We start from the raw sequence: 26,183 nt of genomic DNA on the forward strand, positions 1-26,183 counted from the left end.
CTGCATTTAGAAGAAAAGAAAAGGCTGGTAGAATATTGGTTCCAACCCCGGTTGCATCAAGCACCGGGGTGTATTATACCTTAACTGAGGTTCACGTCCATGAAGGCTCTAACAATGTCAGCATCCGAGAGGTTTAGTGGGCTGGCCTCCTCTTGCAGGCTGTGGCAGATATTATTCCACTGTCAATATGTTGGCATGAATATTGTTTCTATACAGTATGGTAACCCTTGAGTGACAAAATACAGTTTAGAAACTGTAGGAAAAACAGTCCATCCTTGGACCAAGCTTAAAACCTGAGGACAGTCCCATGGACTGAAATGTTCAATAAAGTGGTCTTCTTCTATGCAAGCGAGGAAGTGTGCACATACTTCAAACATGTTTATTTTTGTGCAAGAGATTTAGTTTCATGGCCTTTGTGATGATAGTGTATGATTGCAAGTAACGCACCTCGCGTCTTCATCAGCCTTCACCATTCAGAACTAAATGCAAAAAGACCTCAAGTTTAGGCCTTTGATTTCCATTTAAGTTCCCATGGCTCCCTCTAGTGGCTCAATTCTTAATTGAACCATGTAAAAGTAATTGGACTGTATTGAGGAAGACATGCTTGAAGTAAAAACAGAGCAAAATGTAGTATGGATAAACCGTGCATTTAATAAAATAAAACATAAGACACACGTTCACCATTGTATTAAAAAAAGATAACTATATAAAATCTAAAAACAAAGGCAGATATGCTTCTTCTGAAGCCACAGCACATAGGTCTCGGCTTTTACAAAATGAAAACTAAACAGACTCAAAATTAAAGCTGCCATCCGTGACTTTGAGGTTTTGGTAGGGGAGATATTGTGCTTTGAGGTTCAGTCAATATCCCTCGTCAAACAGCGTCCTATCCAACCTGAGGTTCTGAAAATGTCAATAGTAGGGACACCACCTCCAAACACTGCGGCGTAATCACATTACTCTAATTGATCAAAATGATGTTTTATTCACTAAAAACAAAGTTGGATTGCAGCTTTAACATGCGTATCAAACATTTTAAAAGCATTTATTAATAGATGCGTCTGTGACCAAAATTATGCTGAGCCTGAGGTCGATTTAAGTTCAGTAAATAATTTCATCTTTATCACTCCTATCTCATGCCTCAAGAAGAACCTTTATACAAAAACAATGGGGAACTGAAGTCATGGTACAAAATAATGATGGTCATGTTTTGCACAGCATAGGTCGTTTGGTCTGGTAAACATTCACCTTAGTGCTCTATCCTCATGTAACGAGGTAGTTTAGGTGTCCCACTTAAAGTATATATTATATTAAGAATATTAAACATGAATCCTATTATTCTACTGTGGGGAATTCCGTCATAGAATGTCTTCACAACAGCACAATAGCGTTCAAGTTCAAATCTGCAATGTTACCTTTGGGTGGTGGGAGGCTGGTATTGTCTGCAAAAAGGAACTAAACAAAAGAAGATTCATCCACAGAAGTAAGTCGCAATAGTAGAGAACAAACAAAAAGCACATTTAGTCTTCAGCATGGTGATCAAATGTGGACCAAAATGACAGGCTGAAGACAGACCTATCCATTCAACGCCAACAACTCCGATACGACAGGCAAGCAAAACAAATTCGATCACCACAGAAAAAGTCCTGAGTTTTAGTTCAACACACGCAAGGGTGAAACCAAAAATGGTTAACTGGTTAAACCGACACTCAGGAATTTGTTGTACAACACCATCGTTTGGCGAAGGCTAGTATCCCAGGGCTCCATTCTCGTCCATCAATCCATTCCTCTGTCTTTTGAACGATCTGTCTGTCAGTTTCTTTTCTTTTCTTCTTCTTTTTTTTTTTACAGCATGTCGTCGTCGTCATCTCCTCCTCCGTACATGTCGGCCAGCTTCTTGAAACGTGGGCCCCACTCGCTGAAACAGTCGTAGTCCTGATCTCCACTGCTGTCCGAATTCAGGGAGGAGAGAGAGCCGGCGTCAGAGCCGCCCCCTTCGTAGTCAAACACCAGCAGGGAGTCGTAAGGAGGCGCCGTGGGGTCGTTGTCCGCAGCCTTCAGGTTCTGGAGAGGAGAGACCACACAGGAGTTTATAGCGCTGCAACTATTCTTGTTTTCCCATGCTCCACCATTATTCCATGCCACGTTTTGATCACGTCATCACAACGGTAGGTCAAGGTAACCCCCGGTTCTTTGACTATTCGGTTTTGGCTCTAAAATCAACCGAACCAAATACCGAATATGCATTTTTTTTTGGCCACTATTCGGACGAATAGTTCTGGTGGCCGAATATTCGGTGCATCTCTAGTGTTTTCTGTACCCATCAAATGAGAAAAGAGAAAACAAATGTGGTCTCGCCTCCCGTCTGTCTCAATCTTGACTCGGACTAGACCCGCTCCCACACTCGGTCTTGACTTGGACTCAGCCCCTCCCCTTGGACTTGGTCTCGACTTGGACTCACTTCAGGTGGACTCGACTACAGCAATACCTCTACCTTCAAATTTTGATCAACTTAAAATGGAAAATGTTTTTTGTGTGAATAACATATGAAATCTAAAGATTGCTACCGAATCATGTACGGTCAAATTATATTTCTTGTTTACACTGTCCAGATTCGTGTTTGCAACACATTTTGTTTTGCCGTTTTGATTTCTGTACACTGAACTGTATTGACTTCACTCACGTCATCAATGAAGTTGCCAATGTCTTGGGGATTGGCGGGGCGAGGGCGGTATTCAGGGCGGGGCAAGAAAGTCGGCATCACGTCATTCCGGAACACTTCAGGGCGGTTGTCGAGACCCCGATGAAGCACACTAAGGTCAAAGTCCTGAAGGAAGAGAGAGACATTATTATATTAAAACATGAATCAGTCGTTAGTACTCGTTACCATGGTCTGAAGGCAAATGATTGCCCGCACACTATATCATTCTGCTCCGCGTCCTCTTTATTTCAACCTTTATAAAACAACGTTCCGCCCCTCCGGATCACTTTTTGTGTCCAGCAGCGTGTTTCAAAACTGGGGTGTGCATTATCGTTTTCCTTCTTTACACATGGTCTTCAGGCACCCAGCTTGTAGATCACTATTTTTCAAGGAACAGCAATGTCCGTGTTCACCTATGTGTTGGTTAATGAGCACCAGTATGACTATTAGTACCAGTAGGGGCACTGTTGTGCCGGAAACAGAGAGAGTGATAGTGCTGCACTGTTGCCTGCTAATGAGAGAGAGTGAGTTGGGGGGGGGGGGGGGGGGAGTTGCACCACTCAGTTCACACAGGTGTGATTTTATTTTACAAATTTAAGTATAACAATGTTATAAATGTTATGTTATAAATATGTTGCGTCAGGCATTTCTTTGTAAATTCAAAGTTATTTGTCATATCTGTTCTGTGAATCGTTTGATTGCGAAGCCTAAAAGTTACAAAGCCTAAAAGTAAAAACCAAAATTAAGTTTTTATTCACATGATCGACAGCAAAAAACATAATTCAATCGTTCAATGGCAAACCATTTTGTGTGTCAATTACACTTAAACGTGTAATGGTGACAGCATAATACAGTACATTAACACAAGCGTTTGTGCTCCATGCATGAGTAAATGTACCTGATCGTCCTCGCCGCCTCCCTCTTCATCATAATAGTAAATGTTGTCTCGGACGTCGTCTTCTGGAAGCAGAGGCTCCTTCTTCTCTCCTCCTCTCCGTCTTATGAACATGAGCAGCAGCAGCACCAGCACTGGAAGAGACAATCACACCCATTTTAAAATCCCTTCACTGGTTGCCCGTTTTATCTAGAATTGATTTTAAGGTCCTTCTGCTGGTTTTTTAATCTATCCATGGTAATGCACCTACATATTTGTCCGAAATGCTCCCTGGGTACGTGCCTGGAAGAGCTCTTAGATCCTCGGGAACTGCTCTCTTAGAGGTTCCTAAGACTAGACCTAAGACTAAAAGGCATGGAGAAGCAGCCTTTAGCCATTATGGTCCTGTAATGTGGAACAGCCTGCCAGTTAACCTGCGGCTCTCTGAATCCACGGACATTTTTAAAAGAAACCTTAAGACATACCTTTTTAACATTGCGTTTAATTAGCTCATACCATTATCCTGGTTTATGTTTATCTATAATGTTTTTCCTAAATGTTTTCTTTATTTTTCTTCTTTGTTTTCCATCTCCTTTAATGTTTCTATATTTGTAAACTGTGAAGCACATTGAGTTGCACTTGCTGTATGAAATGTGCTATACAAATAAAGTTTTGATTGATTGATTGATCGTTTGAAGAGGAGACGATAGAATAGTAGAACTGAATATCCACGCGATATGGTCAGTGGTCATCATGTGGAAACGTTACTTTGCTGGTGAAATTCCAATGCAGTTCTGCCTTGACCCTTTCCCTGATTAGTTTACAATGAACGGTGGTGTTGAAGAACAATGAATATAGCCAATCAACTGCAAATTGCAAAGTATAATACAGGGATAATAGGTTAATCAGGAAAAATAATATTAAGTCGATTACCAAATATCTTTTGACTTTTTTCCCCCCCATGTCAATTTAAATTGGCTCCCCGTTGGTTTTAATATATTTCCGTTTAATTTCCCAGCACTAGGTCACATCACACCCATTCCCAGCAGCTGTGCTTACGTAGCAGCAGTAGGATGGCTCCCAGGATTCCCAGTATGACAGGCAGGCCCATGCCGGCTGCTCTGGTCAGCGGCGAGCACACCACGTCGACTCCTTTGCAGTCACACACGGTGGCCTGCAGGGTGCTGTCCTGCTTCTTGCCCTCCGTGTCGGAGACCGTCAGCACCACACTGTAGTCCCCTCTGGGCAGCTCCTGGGCTAGAGTGAGGATGATGCCCGTCTCTGGAGCAGGGAGAAAAGGAAGGGGAGACCACTCTTTGTTATTAGATTACATCTTTTACAGAAATGGTGCAACTTTTCTGAAAGTTGAATTCAAACAGGGCTACTATTTATTTTCTTGAGATTATGAAGACAAAGGGACTTAAAGGTCGTGCGATTATTATTTATTTTTTAAGTGAAAGCTCTATATTCGTAATCGTTGCTACGGTGGTCTCCCCATCGCTTTACTAATCAGAATCAACAGAGAGAACCCCACGAAGATTATTTTTCATCCGGCATTTGTTTTTACAGTTGTTACAGTGTTGCAATTTTGTCTGTCCACTTCTTGTTTCATCACTGCTCATTTCTGTTTATCCTATATCCTGTTTTAGTTCTCTCTCCCGATTGGATAACATTTGAGACGCTGACCTGAAAATTGATTTATTTATCATTATCATTATCATCATTATTATTTACCATTATGAGCTGCTGAGACAGGGAGATCCTGTTACTGAACAATGATTATTTTATTGGAATAATTCTAACCCATTTAGACGATTTAGAGGACGATTCTACAAAATGTCTTCTAAATCCTGACAGTTTTCTGAAAAAGCTATGTTTCCATGTCAGTCGTTCTCAAACTATTTGATGAAAGGAGCCATTTCAAACTATTTCGTGGCACTCGCTGCCGCGCTACGAGCTTGTAGATCTGTTATCTTTCAACAGCTAAAGTATAACGTAATGTTTAAAACACCAAAAAGGTGCTAAGCGCTCACAATAAAGGGCTTTGTGTCTGGTTTGTAGCACAACCTATTGACCCCTGTAGATCATTGGGGTCATTCACATTGAGCAGTGGGCTATAGTAATTGGGGCCGCATTGGGGTCAAACACACACACACACACACACACACACACACACACACACACACACACAGCACCGGTCAGTGCAGTGTGTGTGCAATATTTATAATGTATAGCATCTACACCACCTTAGCAAAAGCCAGGTAGTCTCTCTCTCCCCTCCATCAAAATGCACATTACCCAAAATATTTAGATACATACTTGTGTCATTCATCTTAGCGGTCCAGTTTTGTTTGGATAGTCCTTGCAGGACAACGCTGAATGGTGCTGCATGACCTACTCCATCTTTGTCGGTCACCGTCAGCATTTGGGGAGCGGAGTCTTTGTTGCACACCTGAAGAAAAACAGTTACTTTTTTTTTTTAAATAGTCTCGCTGTATATCATGAGGAATGCAACAAAAAATAAAGATCAAATTATTCAAATCCGATCATCTTTACACGCCAAGTCAAGCATGGGGAATCTGTCTGAAGCGTTTGCATCAGAAGAATGCTGAACGACTGTCTCTCAATCATGCAAGCAAAATACATTGGATAATGTAATCGTATATTATATAATAGAAGGCCCACCTTGATGACACGTTCATCAATGGTGGGGAAATTGTCATTGACATCTTGTAGCTGAATGATCAGGGTGCCTGTTCCTGTGGCTGGGATCTCATCTGGAAACACACACAGTCACACACACACACACACACACACACACACACACACACACACACACACACATTAACACACGTGGCAACATGCTGATAATCAAGACCCTTTTAATGTGTACACAGCTCATGTTAACTACCATCTTCATATAAAAAATATGAGAGCTGTGTAAGAAACGCCTAACGTTGTCATACATGTGTTCTAATGAAATATGTGCATGTCAAGTCATCTAGATTTATACAGCAGCAGTTGACCCAAGTGCTCTCCAATCACTGTACACCTACCATCATCAATTGCACCAATGAGAGCAGTGTATTTGTCATCCGTTATGAAATGGGACTCCCGGTCCATGGGAGACTTGACTGTGATCAGACCTGTCTGTTTGTTTATATTGAGCCAGCCGCCCAGGTCCCTCAGGATTTTATACCTGCACACAGAAACACACAAACTTAGCTTTTCCTTCATAAACCACAACTTAACCCCCTTTAGGCCCAACCTAGAAATTAAAAAAAAAAAATCTTCTAAATCCTCCAGTTTTCTGAAATAAATATTTTCACTATTTTTCAAAAATAGCAGACCTACAAGCTCCATGAGCTTGTACATCTGCTATTTTTCAATAGCTAAAGCATAACATAATGCTAACAAATAATAAATGCATAGCCCTTTTCAAGACGGTAATCAACTCGAGAAGATTATGAAATGCAAGAACATAAAACTTTTTGACAGCCCAACTCAGTCAAAACCAATGCTCAAGTAAGCACACCTAAAGCTGAAATCAGCCTGACCCTTATAGCGGAATAAAGAAGGCGCTGGAGCAACACATGACCAGACAACATTTTTGTGCTTTGCACCATGTTCTATATTACAGTAAAAACCTCATGTAATGTTTCTGGAGGTGATGGTTGAGATCAAATATTAAAATTTAATTTCAATGGAGGCAGCCATTTATTAGCCCACTACTACTGGATGAGAAGTGCTTTGTATACCACGAATAAAGTTGAGGGCCATTCCCTTTAAAAATAACTTCTGGAGGGTGAACTTACGAGACTTTCTGTTTTCGTGCAGTGTCAGGGTCAGTAGCCATGTACGCCACCACGTCCGAGCCAACGGCCAAGTCCTCTGGCTTCACCACAAACTTCTCTTCTGGGTTGAAGATGGGAGCCTCGTTCACATCCTCCACATTCACTGTCACAGTGGCAGTGGCCGTGGGCAGCCTTAGGGCGAAGGGTACGTCATTCTCAACAGCAACCAACAGTGTGTACTTGTTGTTTAACTCAAAGTCCAAGGCCTTGATGGATAGGTGGAGAGAAGCACAACAGATATGTTTATTATTACCAGCAACAAATGCTGTCACTAACACACTGGTTAAAAAAAATTATCTAGGAGTTCTAATCTACTGTGGTGCATCCGGCTTGGCTTAAACATATACCTATACGAACACAACTGGTCATTTTAGGAACATGTGCAGCAAGCGACAAATACCGTCCTCCCCACCTGGCTTTCCGTCCCCCATTTCCTAGGGGCTGGGGCAACACCTGTCAGTGGGGTATGTTCAATGGGAGGACAGAATACCTCAACACTCACCTCAACACAGTGTCGGGCGTTAATGCGGCGGAAAGGTATAACGCTCTCTACTTGGTATTCCTAAACGTAACCTAGGTAAACTATGCCTATACGGTTAAACCCAACCTCAACCTCAGTAAAATGGTGGCAAAAGCCTAAGTCTATTCATAAACTTAACCTCAGTAAAACTATAAACCCTAAACATATTTCCAACCTTATCCTCAGTAAAAAAACAATGAGCGGTCGGTGGAAAAAATGACGAGCGTGTTTTAAGGCGAGCCTTCCGGTTACCGTAAATGTATTTAAATGTTAATGCATGCTATGAATGCACATTTACTGTAGTAGCTTAACACAATCTGGACAGGAACCCGTTTTGGTGTTTTAACTAAGCATTATGTTATACTTTAGCACCGAGTGGCGCGCTACGAGCTTGTAGGTCTGCCATTTTTTTTTAATCGTGAAAATGTGGCACAAATCTTTGAATATATATTCTTTCAGAGGACTTTTTATTTAATTCGACGTCAGGCCTCAACGGGTTAACACAATCTGCGATGATCTGAGATCGTCAGGTATTGTTATATCGACCAAGCCTCGTTGACAGTAATTATTCTTTTTTTTTTAAAGATTTGTTTTTGTCTTTTGTGCCTTTATTGATAGTTACAGTGAAGACGGAGAGGAAAGAGGGAGAGAGAACTAAGGGGAGAGACACGCAGCAAAGGATGGTCATGAACGGGACTCGAACACGCGGCACGCCGTCAGGCCAGAGGCTTTGTGTGGCATGCGCCCGGTCCACAAGGCACCCAGACAGTAATGTAAAGTATGCGTTTAGTATTCATTTTGACGTGATCGACGACAACAAGGACTTCAAAGTCAACAAAAAGTGGTTCGCTTTCTACCTTCGCTGTCTTGATGATTCCTTCCTGTTTGTTAACGGGGGATGTTTCCACAGAGAACAGCCCAGTGGGGTCACCGTCGACAATTGTGAACTTTGCGTTCCAGGCCGGGGAATGGGGCTCGTCGCCATCCGTCACAGTCATCTTGACGACCACAGCTCCCACTTTGTTCTCTGGGACAGTCGCCTCATACTAGGAAGAGAGCACAGGCACATCATGTCAACTTGTCGAGCGAGAGTGTGAGTCAGTGTAGATAGAAGTAGAAGTAATACACTAGCATACAGTACGCCACACATGTCAAGCAATGCTTTAAAACGGTTGCCATTTCATCAACCACTTTTCTGTTACTAGTGCGCTCGTGCGTTGTTGAACACATGCAGTACAGCATTTATGTCTCCTTTACATTAATCATATTTGCACTATACAGTACTTACCATTTTCTTCTGAAAAGCGGGAGCATTGTCGTTGCTATCTGTGACTGTAAGGATAACTTTGGTTCTTCCGGTCAATCCTAATCCCCTCATATCGGCTGCTTGTACTTCCAGAGTGTACTTTGGGAATTGCTACACACACACACACACACACACACACACACACACACACACGATTAATTAAGGCTCTAGCCATTTTACATTAGTACACATTTCAGTTTCCCCCCTAAAAGTCTGAGGAAAAGCAAGCATCCTCTTGAAAGACGTTAAAACAGTGAACCGACACCAAATGACCATATGTAGTTAGTGTCCACAAGAGTTGACGATATTTTTATTACAATATGTAACTGTGACGTCTCTCTTCCCTTGATGCCAACTTGCCTCACCTACAGTATATACACTGTAGATTGAGAAGAAGTCTACAAAAAGACTGACTAAGGGCCCCTACACACTGCAAGATATTTGCATCTTGATGTTCATTAAATAATTCCGTCTTGCTCTAGTGCACGTGCACCTACTTTTCGCCCTGTGTATGCATTCACTCACTCAAACTCTCCACTTCAGCCATCAATACACTGCAGACATAACTGATACCTACATGTATACGGTACAGACAGATTATTCTTTTGTTTCTCTGGTTTATTTTGTGAACATTAATACATTTACTAATTGCATCTTGAACTCTGTTGGTCTCCCTTTTTGGCAAAATAAACTGTATATATGTTTTCATTCACCTGCTTACCAATTACGAGGTAAGGTGGAGAAAACTCTAAAATAAATACCCCAAACAATATTGATAGCAAGTGGCTTACCTCTCTGTCCAAACCACCTGCATTGACTCTGATGGCTCCACTGCTTGGGTTGATTTCAAACAGGTTATCAGCAGGAGTCTTTGGTTCCTGATTCAGAATGACGTAGCGGATATCTGAATTGTCATTGGCTGGCTCATCTGCATCTGTAGCATTCACTGTACACACCACAGTGCCTGCAGAAATAGACAAGGAGAGACCAACATTACAATGAGCCTTACACTACATTGTGACAGCCACCAATGAAGCAGACAGCCACCAGCAGAACTTAACACAATCCCTACTTTTGCTCGTGTCGGAATGCTCCGTCAGATTGGCTTTATTATGGATATCAATCCGCACCGCTGAGAACTATTTTTTCATTATTATTTTGGCTCGGCCTTTCCTTCTTTAGCGATCCTAGACCGGATTGCACATGCGCGCTGCCGTCCACCTCCCATTATACAGGCAGACTAAAAGCTGAATAACCCCTAATCTACAGAGCTCTCCATGGTTTGGTCAATTAGCGCGATGTTCGGAGGTCTTTGCTGATTATCCGGTGGTCTAGATGGAAACATTGGTGCTTTCTAGAGCAAGGATGGCTATATTTTAGCTCGCTAGCATTGACTCTATTTATTTAGCACATAATGGACGCCCACAACATCCGTTTCTGTGCTGCGTGCGCAACCTCTAAATCACCCCCACAGACCGTGGCAGTCAGAAGTTGGATTTCCAGCAGGTGGCAGCCAAACGGTTAAACGCTAGTTTACGAATCTTACCAATAGGCGAGGCCTCCGGAACTTGTCCCAGATAGGTGTCTTGAGTGAAAAGGGGTTTGTTATCATTCTGGTCAATGACAACCACTCTTATGTCCATTGGTTCCTCACCAATCTTTCCTGATTGCGCATACACAGCATGAGCTTGGAGCTGCATAAACAAACATATTTGAAATGTTAAGACTTGAGAACTATAAATGCATAGCCTAAGTAACCACTTACAGACAGCAAAGTGGAAAATTAACTGGAAACTTAAGTTAGACCATATTGATGAATGTACATACAAATCCAAGTTGGTATGGCATTTAAAAACACTTGACTTACACAACAGTACTTACAGTGTAAAAGGGCTTTTCCTCTCTGTCCAAGGGCTGATTAACAAACAACCAGCCAGATTTTTTGTCTATAGTGAAAAGCTCAACAGGGGGCAGGTCTGCTCCTGGTCCAGTAACGCTATAAAACATCGGCATCTCGTCACCACCGTCTGAACGAATCTGCAAAGAATAGAACAGAATCGAAACTTTAACATGTAAGAATGTACCAGTAGTCCAGTACGGGCTTTTTTGTTTGTTTAAAGGATGAACATTAAAATACTTCATGTTTTGTCCGGTTTTGCGCCATCTGATTTCATGTCACAGTATTTACAGCTGTAAATACAGTGCCTCAGGTGTGTGAGCTCCACAGTGGAAGAATCCACAGGAATGTTGTCTTCACCCCCGATTGACCGACGTGACAAATAACCATGTTCATCCTTCAGTAATAATTACAAAGGAAAGTAATGTAGTTCTTCCACCAACGCGAAGCAAAGCCCCGATCTCACCTGAACCATTGCTTTGGGGAAGGGTCCACGGTCGTTCTCAGGATAATTGATAGGAGGGATGACCCAGGCTCTTTTCTGTCTCCTCAAACCTCTAGTGGACTTGGGGAAGTGCAGGACCACCACGCCGGGATTGGCTACAGCGGCCTGGGGAAAAATACAGTTTTAGAGACATATTCTGAACCCATTTTGGACTGAAAAAAATCTTTTTTCTGTTTCTATGTCAGTGGTGCTCAACCTTTTTCATGTCAAGGACCCCCAGAATTATCTCTATTGGGCCACGGACCTCCATCTCAAAATATGTAGTTCCAGGGACCCCCCAGAAGCCAATATTTTAGTTAACATTTTTCGCTCTGAACTTTAAAAAAAATAGCAGACCTACAAGCTCGTAGCGCGCCGCTATGAGCTTGTAGAGCTGCTATTTTTCAATAGCTAAAGTATAACATAATGCTCAAAACACCAACATGGGCAGATAAACATAGCATTTGTATCGGCAAATGCAACAGCAAGCGTTAACATTATTGTTCCGTCTAAGGCCCAGTCGAGTGGGTCGAGTGACAACAAGAGAGATGTCAATTAACTTCATATGACTAAATGTCATGCTCCATACTGATGGTCTGCTGCAGTCTCCATACCTCTATACTCTGGACAGAGCTCGTCTCAGTGCTTTGCTGCTTTTGTTGGCTGGCGACGTCCATCTCAGTGATGTGATGCTGCTGATGGTGGTTGGCAGAGGCGGTCTTATCGATGCGATGCCGATTGTCTCCTTGGTGATTACGATGGTTGTGATTGTGGTGACTACGGTGGTTGTGATTGTGGTGACTACGGTGGTTGTGATTGCGATGATTGTGACGATTGTGAAGATTGTGACCGTGGCCATGCTTCTTGGAGTGCAGCTGATCCCGGTGACCATGGCTGAGGTGATGGTGGGCAGGCTCGTACAGCACACAGATGGGGACAGTGATGTTCTTTCCTTGGGAGTCCCAGGCATGGATGGAGAAGTTCTTGTATCCTCCACGCAGAGTCAAAGTTTTATTCATCTGTCCATGCAAAACAAATGTTAGAATTTTTGGCAGACAGTACATCTGGTTTTTACACAATATGGGGGGGGGGGGGGGGGGGGACACATTATTGTATGATCTATCCATCTAGCAGTAAATTACATGCTGAATGCACATACTGAAATAATCTGGATCTGCACACATTACATATTCTGTACACTTCCTTATGCATGCCCAGTTTGAGATTAGATTCTGTACTCGCCTTCAATACGTGATCACGCGAGCCATCACGGTCTACTTGGAAATGTCCGTTGCTGCAGTTGAGATGAACGAAATGCCTGAGGCCAGAGCAGTCCTCAAAGACCACTGGAAAGGACGGAAAGAAAATGGAGTTGTATGAATGTGAAACCACGTGGAATTTATTCATATGATTAACAGGTTCGGATAGTCTGAAGGACAACTTCAAAGAAAAAAGGTGTGGATCGGATTAGGCCCTTCCCAAGAGATACATTTTTTTAAACAGAACACTGATCAAATAGAAAGCCTCAAAGAAGAGACAAGACAATCCTATGGAATGAAGAATTAACAAGGCCTGAATCACACACACACACACACACACACACACACACACACACACACACACACACCTCAAGAGGTTTCTAAAGCCTAACTGATGTACTGTAGCAACCATTTAACGACCAATTTATAAATTTGGACCTCAGCCTAGATTTTAATCATTCAAAGATCAGTAATATTACTCCATGTCTGCCATTTCAGGGCTCCGTCACTCTTCTGGCGTTCCCATTGGTAAACTTCTCTCTATGCCAACAATGGCCCAGTATATCCATCACCTTCAAGTCAATACAGGTTATTCTGATTCCCATTAATGTGGCTTTTATTTTAAATCAGGACTAATGAAATGAATATGAATATAAGAATGACTATAACACCGTCCTTAAACTAAATTAACCATTAAAATCCAAATTGAACAACGGATTCAACACCATGCAAATAAGCACATACTTAGGTCTAAATGGGTTAAGGCCTAATTGTAAACCGAGGACGATTCTACAAATGCCTTCTAAATCCTAACAATTTTCTTGAAGACAAAAAAAAAATCTATGTCAGTGGTGCTCAAGATATTTCATGTCAAGGCCCCCAATAATTATATGTAATTGGCCCGCCGACCACCATCTGAAAATACTGTTTGTAGTTCCAGGTACCTCCTAAGCAATGATTGGCGTTAAAAAATGTTCACTCTGAAAGAATATATATTCAAAGATTTGCGCCGCATGAGCTTGTAGATCTGCACTTCTTCAACAGCTAAAGTTTGATGCCTGAAGAAGGTCTTTGACCGAAACGTTGCCTAAATCAGTACGGAGTACATTGAGCCCTGCCTGCGCAGCCGTCTCAGAGCATATAGGAGTACATTGAGCCCTGCCTGCGCAGCCGTCTCAGAGCATATAGGAGTACATTGAGCCCTGCCTGCGCAGCCGTCTCAGAGCATATAGGTGTGCATAAGACTTTGTTGCCCAACAGCTAAAGTTTAAAATAATGGTTAAAAACACCAAGAGAGGATCCCATCCTGAATGGGTAAATGTGGCTTAATCACACAATCTTTCAGTAATTGAAGTGCAATGGTTTACTTGTAGTTATTGTGGTTTGATGTTGCTTTATGACTTAAAATATTAAATATTTAAGACAATAGGTTTTCAGTGGGTCTTTTCTGGTAGTATTTAGTAACCATAGCTTTGAAAATGGGTAGCAGTTGCAGCCATTTACCCCAAATCTTTTTAAATTGTTGGTCATACTTAATTAAAAGGAAGTCCTCCACATTGAATTGAATTTGCTCACTTAACCACCCCACTGTTGCACCATCAAGCCCTGCAAATATCCCCTACCTAGAAAGGGTGTATGAACATGTATGTAGAATGTCCTTTGCTTTTTTTGCCGATTTATATCTAACTGCATGTTCCGCACTGCATGGTGACAGTGTACCCTTTGGCGATCAATAAAAGTATATCATCGTAAAAAAAAGCCTAATATCCCGCTGCCATCTGTTGAACATAGGCATGACTCAGGTTTTGCCAGGCGAGATACCTTCCAAATTTGCATACGTTTGCCAGATTCAAACGTGTTAGTACTACTACTACAAATAGTACAATTTAGCATGAAGATAATGCTGTAAATGTTATCCTATATCCAGCTTTTAGTTTATGTTAAATTCCCATTGACAATGAATAGAGAATGTCACGTCATACTGTCTGAGCACATAGACATAGTATCTATTTTATGTAGTGTCTATTTTACATCATGATGATGTACGATGATACTTTTCTTTTCCTGCCTAACTGGTCAGGACCTTCATCAGCTTGAAGATCTATTCAAAATAATCAAGTTACAATGCATGGCATAGTTGTGTGCAACAATACTGTACAAGGCTGTGATTCAAACAAAGTCCAGCCATCAAGTATGCAGACTGACTCCAGCTATTGCTTGCTTGGGGTGGGGACAAGATTACCATCAGCTGAAGAGCACTCTGCTCTGTAGGATCAAGTTACACACATTCATTTTCTTTCACTCACACTCAACAGGGAGAGCAGCTTGGAACCATGTTACATTTGTTAACAAATGTAATCTATAAAATATCAGACTATGGCTTTTACAATAATGACAAACAATCTTGAAACATCCGTTTACGTTTCTATTTTTAAAAGCCCACAGCAAGACGCAAGTGCAACTAATAGTTTAACCCTTTTTGCTAGGTACGTATATATTCGTAGTCGTACCCCCCGCGCCTAACGGTTTGATTCAAAAATAAATTACGTTTTGAAGCCATCACTACTGGCTATCCCTCGATCACCACACGGCATGTTATGTCTACTACTACTACTGCCAGAATGTCCTGCACTTACCAGCAGGAAAATGGTGAGTGCGTCATCCATCCCAGGCACAAAAAAAATTATTAAAAATTATAATATAGCTTTTCCTTTCAGCATCCATAGGCTTTCACGCCCCACTCTCACAGAAATCAGCAAACCATATTCTGTCTGGTTACACATAATTACAAAGTCAGTGTAAATGTTTTCACGTGAATCATCACATGGATTGAATTTGTGACAGAACACTTCCGGGTTCATGGAGGAGACTCCCTCATCTGTAACTCGGATTTTGGGGTGGGCCACGAGTCCATGACATTTAAAAAGTGATCCACTGATTTTAGTCCATCACTAGTACTGGCTGTCCCTCCGTCACCACACGGCACGCCGTCTGTGCCGTCGGTGCACAGCCTGACAACGGAAAACCACAACCGTGGCTGCTGTGTGCAGCGTGAAGACTGTACACTGTATATTTACTGTATAGAGGGTATGCACATGCTTAAAGTGAATGGCACATCGAGTGGCAAATTGAGTGGCAAAGCAACGTACAAAGTGAGTTTAACGTCGTTTAATGCAATCAGATAGGACTTCTCCGTTTTGGATGCATGGGTTGTCAAGGCCAGAAAGTCGTTTTTTTGCCACTCAGTAGGCATTTCTGCATGACTTCCGGGTTTGATGATGATGTCACACGCATGCCCTGCTCTATCCACACTTTTCCTGGGCTGCGTGTGCTCCAGTTCCTGTTGATTTCATTGGTCATCTGACCAGTTTCATTGGATCAAATCGACAGGAACTGGAGCACACACAGCCCAGGAAAAGTGTGGATAGGCCCCATCAGAAATGTTGCTTTTGTGGATGCATGTGTGAGCTGCTGCTGCCGCTGCTGAGGCGCCACCACCACCCTGAGGAGGTGCATGCAGCCTGTTCTGGGCGTCAGTCGTCAAGCACACAATAATTACTATGTCCCTGTAAATTATTATTTGTTCAGACCGGCTTATATTATATAACAACTTTGGCATACATTCATATAGTTCACTAGAGCACCTCCGGTAGTATAGTAGGCTGAAACAGACGTATATGTCAAGGACCCCCAAATAGAGGGTATGTGTCTGCATGAAGTGAGTGGCAAAGTGAGTTTAACACAATCATATAGGACTTTTCTGTTTGGATGTATGGGCTGTCATCCCAGAAAGTCCTTTTTTGCCACTCCGTAAGTGTTCCTGCTTAACGTCCGGGTATGATGAGGAGGTCATGCTCTCTATACATATCATTTATATATTTGGCCACAGACCTCCTACTGGAAATATTTTAAGCCTAAGTACCTCATAAGAGAAGATTTGTGTTAAGATTCTTCTAAATTGTTCCAAATGTCAGGCCAACAAAACAAAACATGTACCAATTCTCCTCACTGTCACATTATAGGTCACATGTGTGAAACAGGCGATAAAATGGGAAGCCCTCTACATCCGAGCAGGAAGTCGTCATTTTTCCACATGACTTCAATGGACACGAGTAACGAGTAGTTATTTACAGACAAATCTGACTATTTCCCCATCTCTGTGGCAAAGGCAAGGGCTGTCACGATAAGCTGTCACGATAAGCATTAGTTGGCTTTAGTCGATTGTCATACAACTGTGATTTAATTGTGTTTTTTTTTCATTGAACATTGGAACATAAATCAAAATAAATATTTTGCCTTTTAGGCTTTGTAGAGACACAAATTTTCACAGGGTATATATATATATATATCTGTCAATATATATGAATTAAATATACAAAGAAATGGCTGAGAATGATTTATGGTACCAATAATCAAAGTAAATAATGAAATATAGCCAAAATAGGCCACATTAAATAATGTTGTACATTAAAAACAAATTTAAATAGCCATTCCACTATTCCATTCCAGTTAATTTCATGATTTTTGAAAATGATGAAATGAAAATAATGATGATCTCAAATAATTGAAAATCAGGTGATTATGTAATAACTTGGACAGGCCCTGATACATTATTTTCCATGTGAACTTTATTGATGAGCCACCCCATCACCTTGACCAAAGACTTTCCTCTTTAAATTCCAGCCAATAAATCTGAGGTTATTTCCCCCGGTTAGTTTTACTTTAATTTCTCGCTGCTGTATCCACCGATCCTTCCCATTGGCTCACACAAAGAAAAGGGGGATTCTGGTGCAGTGTGTAGCAGTGTACACAGTGCAAGCATGTCTCAAAAGGGACAAATGCGCTAGTCCGTTGAAATGAAATTGGTGAAGGTTAATGATGATCTGCCGTTTCCCACTAAAGGCCTCAACAGAATCCGTTTTGCCTTGGGACAGGGTGACCAGGTGACCTCTCTACCCATTCATGGTCATGGCCGCCCAAACTGTCCATTTTAGAGACAAGCCTGCTCGTCTCTAAACTGTCCACTCCACTGCCTTAATGTCGTCTCCCAAAGAACACGAAGAAAAATGTGGGGCAGGACAGTTATTTTTATGCATTAAAAAATGACAGTGGAGAGAAAAAGGAAATGTGGAGAGAGAGAACTAAGGAGAATGACACCCAGCGAATTGTCAGGAACCAAACAGGGAACTTGTTAATCAGGGCATTGTGCGCATGTGTCCACGGGCCCCAACCACTCAACCAACCACCTGAATAAGCTCATGTTTTGACCAAAAACAAGGCAAAGGCTTCAGGCAAACTAATGTTTTGTAAAGATGACCATTTGTCCCTTTGGCAGCTATAGGATGTTGGTGCATATAAAAAGGGAGGTGTAGAGCTGGCTTGTTTTGACACAATAGAGCTTTGCAAAAAGAAAAAAAAAAACTCATAAGATCAGTAATAAAATCAAACGTTAAGGTGCATTGTATATAAATTTGGTACTATGAAGTAGGAACCTTGTTTTGCTTCAACCACGTAGTAACGTTTACTAGGAGTATGAAACTGGGGAAGGAAAAAAAGGGAAGGAAGGAGACGTAGGGAGGGACTTATGGGAAAAAAACAAGAGGGGCATTCGAAATTTATGAAAATGCAGTGTTGTTCCAGAGCAGTGTTGTTTTCGTCGACTTTTTCCACTGAAGAAAACTAAATGGAAACTAAATGAAAACTGTGCTATGAACACTAAAACTAAATATACTGACAATTTCGTCAACAAATAAAAACTAGACTAAAATGTTAGGAAGGGACTAGTGGACAAGAGATCCAGTATAAGTCATTTTACACTTGGTTGCATGCTGAAAATAGCCAATCTACAAGCGCTAGATCGGTTGTAGATCGGCTATTTTCAGCAAGTGTAAAAACAGTCCTTTACGACGGCATCAATGCCCACCAAAATACATTTTAGTCGACTGAATCAACTGTTGATTTAGTCGACTAAAATCTCATGACATTTAGTAGACTAAAACTAGACTAACACGAACACATTCCAGGTGACTAGAACTAAATGAAAACTTTTCAAAAGACTAGGACTAAAACTAAAATCAAAATTTGCTGCCAAAAACAACACTGTTCCAGAGGATGTACAGAGGCCTGTTATTATGGCGTGTTTTCACCTCATGGCACCGGCTCAAATAAACTACGGTACTCCCCTTTCGTACCACAACCATGGTCCTGTCCAACCGTCCAAAATGACGGACCTAAGCCCTCATGGACCCGTGAAATGTTGTCCAGAGATCCCAAATGGGCATGACAAACCTAATAATTACAAGTGCTATTATAAATGCTGTTTTACCAATAGATGCCAGTTATCAGCCACTCCATAATGAAATCTAGCAGCTACGCAGCGACCTGGAATAAGATAATTACATGCTTTTTCACCTGACTGAAGAAGGCATCCATGACTGCAGACGTTTGATTTGTTTGCCGAAACGTTGGACTACGAGCTGTGCGAGTGTGCGGCCTCTCTCCTTTCTCAGTCATAGTTTTATCTCCTGCGGTCAGCACCTCCCCGCTACTGGTGTGCGCTCCTACCTTTCCGTTTGCACACGTTTGATTGACATGGAGGACAAGGTATGGTTTGATGTACTGAAACTCAGATGGCAGTCTGGCAGACATGTGCTGGTAAACAATGTGCTCCCTTATTTTACGCTGCAGTAATCCACTCCAAGGTCAGCCTAATTATCATGCAGCACTTCATGCTTTTCTCTCCTCATCAGTGCAGTGGGAGTGAGTCAGTGAGTGTGGGACAAAGGTATTTTTCAGAGGTATATATATATATAATTGATAAACAGATGCAAGATAATAGAGCCAATGACCATAATAAAACCTGGACCCATAGGGATCTGGGGTATTGTTGTCTAGTATTTTAGGTACCAGGTGATTCGTTTTCCACTGCAGATAGTATGCCGTCAATGTAGCCGATCATCTATCATATAGTGACTTCCAATCCTGTGTATCGCAGAATTATGACTTAAAGAACTATGCCGACTTGTCTGAAACACTTATTCCCCTACAGTCCAACAACAATGTTTCTAATAACATTTTAGCATCCGATATGCAGCTATAACAGAGGTGCTAACAATAAAGGATTGTATAAGTAAAGAGTGAGTTATCAGAGAAATGGGTATTGTTCCACAGATAGGGGACTAGGGATCTTCTTAACCCATTAAGACCTGAGGCCGATTCGACAAATGTCTTCTAAACCAGCAGTTCTCACACTTATATTGTATATTATATTGTTATTGTTATTCTACACTACACAGTATGAAAGGAAAATCATTGATATAGATTGGAATGCTGAACCAAATAATATTTAATGATTAACCCATTTCACAACTTCCATTCCAATGTTACAATTACATATATGCAAACACATTGTGGTTGGGCTACAGTACGTAGGCTATACACTTGTTTGCATACTTTTTATGCTAGATTGTAACCCTCAACAGAAATGTGCTTCACTCACTTCTATCCACACTTGTGTAAGGTGAACAAGTTGTTTAGCGAGGTAGCTGTTCAAAGTAGGTGGACCGGTTTGACATCTTCAGGCAGATTACAGAGCCTGTATCTACATGCCCCGCAAACAGTCCCTAGGCTGGGCCTTCCACGCAGACTTTTAAATGACTACACAAGTGAGGACATTCAGTTGATTTGTCAGTTGGTTCATGAAACAAATGATTAAACCCAACCTAATACTAAATCCTCAAACCTAAATGGTCTCTTTTCAGTTCCTGGGCATACATACAAGATAGGCTCACTTCACTTGTAAAGGTTTTACTTATTGTGTCTGAATTGTCCCCACAGTGCCACAAAACTCCCACAACAAACACCAGACAGTGTGAAACTTCCACTGTGTGACTCAACCACCACTACAGCCGATAAAAACACTCAACAATCACTGGTTATGAAGAAATATCTACAGGGCAGGCTAGATACGGTAACATTTCCTGGAAGCTGATGTGTATTACAGCATTGAAACAACTGAGTTCTCCCCGTTCATCCTCTCAGCTGAGCACAGACACACACAGACAACAGCACGTCGGGGCAGGACTGTCAAAACGTTGTTTTGAAGTGGAGGTTAGTGGTTAAATGTGAAAGCATAGGCTATATAGCAAATTAGAACTTGTTCATCAGTTGGTTCAGACTAAAATCTTGCAGACTGTTAACACAAACACAATGTTAAAATATCATGGCTTCCCCCCTTGTAGTTTACTGCAGACTTTTGGGATAAAGTGTGTCCGAGACAGTCCGACGCAGGATCTGAGGCCAAAACATCACTGACCTAAATGTAGCCATCTAATACCCAATGCCAAACAACAATTTGGTTACACCTCTGCTCAGCTCTATTTGCACAATGCATTGTGGGCATGACAGTTCAGTTGAACATTCCAGTCATCGTGGTGGTGGGTAGTTTACACGAAGGCAAAGAAAAACTAGGGATGCACCGATCCCGATCACCGATTGTTTTTCTCAAGATCGGCCGATTACCGATAGGTCCGATACCGATCTTGTGCGCAAGAGGCAAATTTGATTATTTCCAAAATTATGTCAAATCCCATGTCATGTGTGCGTGTGTGTGTGTGTGTGTGTGTGTGTGTGTGTGTGTGGGGAGGAAGGGGAGAATGTCTAGGCACGTCACAAAAATGCTAAATGATATTTATACTATATATGAGATTGACATTTATACCAATTAAATGGTGTAAAAGATCGGTTTCTACAGGTAGGGTAAATAGCAGATCACAGATAGGGTAAGTTGCCGATCGTTGGCCGATTATCGGAGCATCTCTAAAAAAGAATGTCTGCATATACAAGCAGTTTGTTTTGAAATGCCATGCCATCACTTCAATTTCTGCTTTTACATGTAGCCTCTAGTCCACGGGCTCTGGGCATTTAATTTTAGAAATGGGGGAATTCTGGTCTGGTTTCAGTTCAGCATCTACCCACTATATAGTGACATTAGACAACCACAGTGTCTTATCTAGAGTTGAAACCAAGTAGCCTACTGTTCAGCTCCGTAGGGTCCATGGTTACAGGTAAGACATTGACCATGCTACACTTCAGCTGCTGCTACACAAACAGGCTATGCAAACCAGCTATATAGCATGGTGCCATACAGCTGACTACTGGACTGCTAGCAGTGAGAGACCATTACATCACACAAAACAGAACAGCAGCTAGGAAGGATATTAGTATACATTAGTTACACAATCAGTCATACATCCTTAATACAATTATAAACACTGGCATACACCACCATTTAAATATGTGATGAGGTTAAAGTCATAATACATACACGCAGAAAATGCGATGCACAGGGCAATAAAGTGAAATGGGAAAGAAGACTACAAAACATGTGAGGCGATCAGCATAGGTTGTACTTAATGTAACCGTTGATAAACAATTTTTCATATGTTTTAAACTAAACTGAAAACAATGTTTTCAAAAGAAAACAGCCTTGTGATTTGACTGCATTGCCTGTTTAACATTAAAACCAGAAAGGCACCTGACCAACCCATGCTTTCTAAGCTGTCGTTATCAATAAAGTGATCACCTAGTAGTCAGAGGTAAAGGAGTCACCACTAATGGTGGGATCTGCTAAATAGACTGACACTCATGCTGCTGGAACACCCTGAATCCACTCCCCAGGGAATAGTGTTATTTTACCCTAAGCTGTGTGGTGTGGTGAATGTGTGCGTGTGCGACTGTGTGTAGTCAGTGAATGGGTCTTGATGACTTCAGGGCTCTCCCCAAACTATAAAGTCTAACAGTTTACTTGTATGACCCAAAACAATTGATTTGAATTAGTCACTTGATTTTATTTTGAATTGAACTACAATGCATGTATTGCCATGTATTTTAATTAAATGCACAGAACAGTAGAGCTGGGGCGGGAGTCGGGAGAGGGCTTCCTCCTCAGTTCCACCATTATCGAAATCACCTTTCTGAATTAATTCTATTGTTTATTAAGTAGGCTATACTGGTAATTCCAGATCAGTAATGACAAATAATCTGTCACTCAACATAGACCAGTGGGTCTCAAAGTGGGGTGCAGGACACTCAAGTTTCCAAATGGACTGTTACAGGTCTGTATCTGTAACTCTCATAGTGTACAACTAATACAAATGGAACCAATTTTTTATTTTATGACAAATCATTTTATACCCACTGATATATAGACCATCATTAAACAAACATTCTTTTTGTCATTCAAATTGGGGAACATTCCTAAAGGCCCACACCACACCCAGCTCCCTGCTGTGGCCACTGCTCTACCTGCCAGTAGGTCCAGGTCTATTAAATGCTTCCTGGTTTTGGTCTTACCTTTGCCCAGAGTTCTGTTTTTATGCAGTATCACACTATCCACTTCGAACACCAACAAATCCGCCTCGAAACCAGACACACAGCCTGCTGTGTCACCAACCACTAATGTCAGCATCTTGGGAAAGGGGAAACAAATGACAATTAGTCTACTACATTAAATGAAACCATAGTATTCATCTTTCAATGAAGCAACAGAAAAAGTCCTACACCGGAGCTTGCATGTCACCTGCTCAAGAAATATTTCACCTATAGACTCGTCAAACTATTTCATAAGGCGCTGGCAAAATAATTTGGGAACCAGAGCACTGAGAGCAACACACTTTAAATATATTATTTCATAGTATGCCTACATTTCTTTTCATAGTTAACAGTAACGCATATAGAAGCAGGGGCTGTGAGTAGGGCGAACAAAATACAACATAATATCGTTATGTATTTATTTTTTCGAGATTTCCATCCTGGCAACGATGTAGTAAAGTGTAAAGCGACCATACCCTATATATATATATATATATATATATATATATATATATATATCAAAGACGCGATTGTTATTTTAAATTCAACTTGAATTGGATTTTAGTATCGACAACGTCATCGAGCCAAACAGGGCGAAGACCTCGGAGCAGGAAAAGAAAATCGATGGCGACCATGATGCCAACACGGAAAATGGTCGCACAGATTTATTAATTCATATAAAAAGCTACATTGCATTAATCCACAGCGTATTTATTTGATCTTTACATCATTATCCAGTTATTTCGGCGGTTTCTGTGTCGACAATGCGGTCACATAATTCTCTGTACAGATAAGCAGAAAGTTACCTGAAAAAGGACGACTAGAATGCCCAACTCCACGCGCCGTGGGGTCCCCATTTGTTTGGAAATCCCCTGTGTTTTCCTTGTAATAAAACTTTGTTTTTAAATCCAAACGTTACTCCTTTTATTTTTCGTGGTGGTTTGAACTGGTGATCCTCACTCCTCGGGGGTTAGTTTCGTTAAGCTGGAGCTCAGCTAAACGAGCAGAACAAGTTGCAGCAGGTAGTTTCTGTGTGACGTCAGCTCACAGGTGCGTCCCCTCCTCGTCTCCAAATATGGCCATATAGGCTGGACTCTAACTTTTACACAGGAAGTAGTCGTTTAAGAAAAATCCCCAGAGTTGTGGGCACAAGTCACATTCTTCTTTGCAGAAATGTGATGAATCTACTTTAACAATGACAAGTCGACTCAGCTGTATCCCAAACCATAGTCTACTAGGCTACTCTCATTTCTTCCTTCCTGCTATGAAGACAAGTGTGTGACTGATAATGACTCCCACTCTCTCTCTCTCTCTCTCTCTCTCTCTCTCTCTCTCTCTCTCTCTGCCCTTCACACACACACACACACACACACACACACACACACACACACACACACACACGCACACACACACACACACACACACACACACACACACACACACACACACACACACACACACAGATCTCTCTCTTCTATCTGTGTGTGTGTGTGTGTGTGTGTGTGTGTGTGTGTGTGTGTGTGTGTGAGAGAGAGAGGCTGCACAGTGCATTGAGTCAGATTGTATGACTCCTCCGAGTCATACATCAAGTTGCATGAATGTTCAGAATGTTTACATTTGGATCCAGTGCCTCAAACATTACATTTAATTGCTTCTTTTTTGGTTATTGACGGCAAGAAATAATATAATAGGGAAAGAAAATGAGGATAACAATACAGCACATATGGCTATATGCAACACAACACCAAATAGGTTTTCCCATTTGAAATGATTAAAAGCTAATTTCCTTATCAAATAGGCTATACCTGTATGCTATAACATAAAATAATAACAATTCTATTCTTGAAACATTGGCACTGTGCTCATGCTCACAGCATTCTAGTATCCTTATATCAAGCCCATGTTATAAATATAAGACATTAACGGAAACCCAGCGCATCCCAAAGTAATCTTTCCATTTAGCTGTGTATAGCTAACAGGATTTATGTAACGAAATAAGTTTTGATTGAGTAACATCATTCATTGACTGTAATACTAATACATCATTGTATAAATACAGTAACAAAATTACCTCATACTGAAAACTTTTTTTTATAAAAAGAGGGGATTTCTGGTGAAAGCAATTTGGTGATCTTATCTTTCTGTCTCCATCAGTCACACTACACTTTTGTTCTCCTCTCAACCATGGAAGGGGAGGATGCATGGAGGGAGAATGGTGATAGAGACAGAAGGACATTTTTAATAAATTGTCAAAAACTAAGTAACAATGTTTAACCAATCTGAAGGTAATGAGAAAGAGGAGGAAAGTGAGAGTAAAAAGAGAAAAGGAATGAAGCAGTTTTTGAGTATTGCTGTCAGATCAAAATATGATTGAGAGTTATTCCATCTGTACTTGTGTAACCATTGGTGATGATCAGCCCCTATATGATGCTTCAATAATAGCATACACTATAGCTTACAAAATACAATATATTTGCGCAGAATGTAAAACTGTAAATATCTCAGAAGTTATATGCTATATTTAGTTTTTCAAACCATTTTCTGTTGTTGGGAATTAGTAGCCTTCACTGACTGCCTTCCACTAGAATATTTTCTAGTTTAATCTGTGTGAAAACAGAAGTCTATGTCTGTTTATGTAATTATTTGTGTGCAGATTGGAAACATATTATATATATATATATATATATATATATATATATATATATATATATATATATATATATATATTTAATATTAAAATCTCAGGAAAAACAAGCCACACTGCTTGTTCGAGCAGTGAAGGAAGTGCCAAACTGACTGCATGTGAAAACTGTGATTTTGAATGTTCCTGTTGCCTTTCAAGGACAGTGTTTATGCCAACCATACTCGTTATCCATTGTGGAATGTGTAACATTGAAACATTCTCATGCGCACACAC

The 26,183-nt window shown here is 41.1% G+C and overlaps 1 protein-coding gene across 2 annotated transcripts in view; it reads right to left on the minus strand.

Annotated features, from left to right (window-relative positions):
- Window positions 1–631: 631 nt before the first annotated feature.
- cdh1 (cadherin 1, type 1, E-cadherin (epithelial)) overlaps window positions 632–26,183 on the minus strand; it is a 159,110-nt gene continuing 133,558 nt past the window's right edge. The window contains exons 1-18 of one of the 2 annotated variants that reach the window (XM_080782810.1): window positions 24,073–24,264; window positions 23,249–23,363; window positions 12,879–12,982; window positions 12,251–12,655; window positions 11,619–11,762; window positions 11,137–11,292; window positions 10,802–10,949; window positions 10,047–10,219; window positions 9,238–9,366; window positions 8,807–8,995; window positions 7,391–7,635; window positions 6,632–6,774; window positions 6,261–6,352; window positions 5,895–6,027; window positions 4,635–4,856; window positions 3,600–3,730; window positions 2,684–2,827; window positions 632–2,064 (exon numbers count right to left, since the gene is read on the minus strand). In XM_080782810.1, the coding sequence (XP_080638936.1) occupies window positions 1,846–2,064; window positions 2,684–2,827; window positions 3,600–3,730; window positions 4,635–4,856; window positions 5,895–6,027; window positions 6,261–6,352; window positions 6,632–6,774; window positions 7,391–7,635; window positions 8,807–8,995; window positions 9,238–9,366; window positions 10,047–10,219; window positions 10,802–10,949; window positions 11,137–11,292; window positions 11,619–11,762; window positions 12,251–12,655; window positions 12,879–12,982; window positions 23,249–23,363; window positions 24,073–24,123 (2,943 nt within the window). In that variant the 5' untranslated portion in view covers window positions 24,124–24,264 and the 3' untranslated portion in view covers window positions 632–1,845. Of the gene's footprint in view, window positions 2,065–2,683; window positions 2,828–3,599; window positions 3,731–4,634; window positions 4,857–5,894; window positions 6,028–6,260; window positions 6,353–6,631; window positions 6,775–7,390; window positions 7,636–8,806; window positions 8,996–9,237; window positions 9,367–10,046; window positions 10,220–10,801; window positions 10,950–11,136; window positions 11,293–11,618; window positions 11,763–12,250; window positions 12,656–12,878; window positions 12,983–23,248; window positions 23,364–24,072; window positions 24,265–26,183 lie in introns of those variants that run through there. The other variant, XM_080782811.1, reaches the window with a different exon arrangement.

The sequence above is a fragment of the Protomyctophum bolini genome (assembly GCF_963924005.1).
Source record: "Protomyctophum bolini genome assembly, chromosome: 14".
Lineage (NCBI taxonomy): Eukaryota > Metazoa > Chordata > Actinopteri > Myctophiformes > Myctophidae > Protomyctophum > Protomyctophum bolini.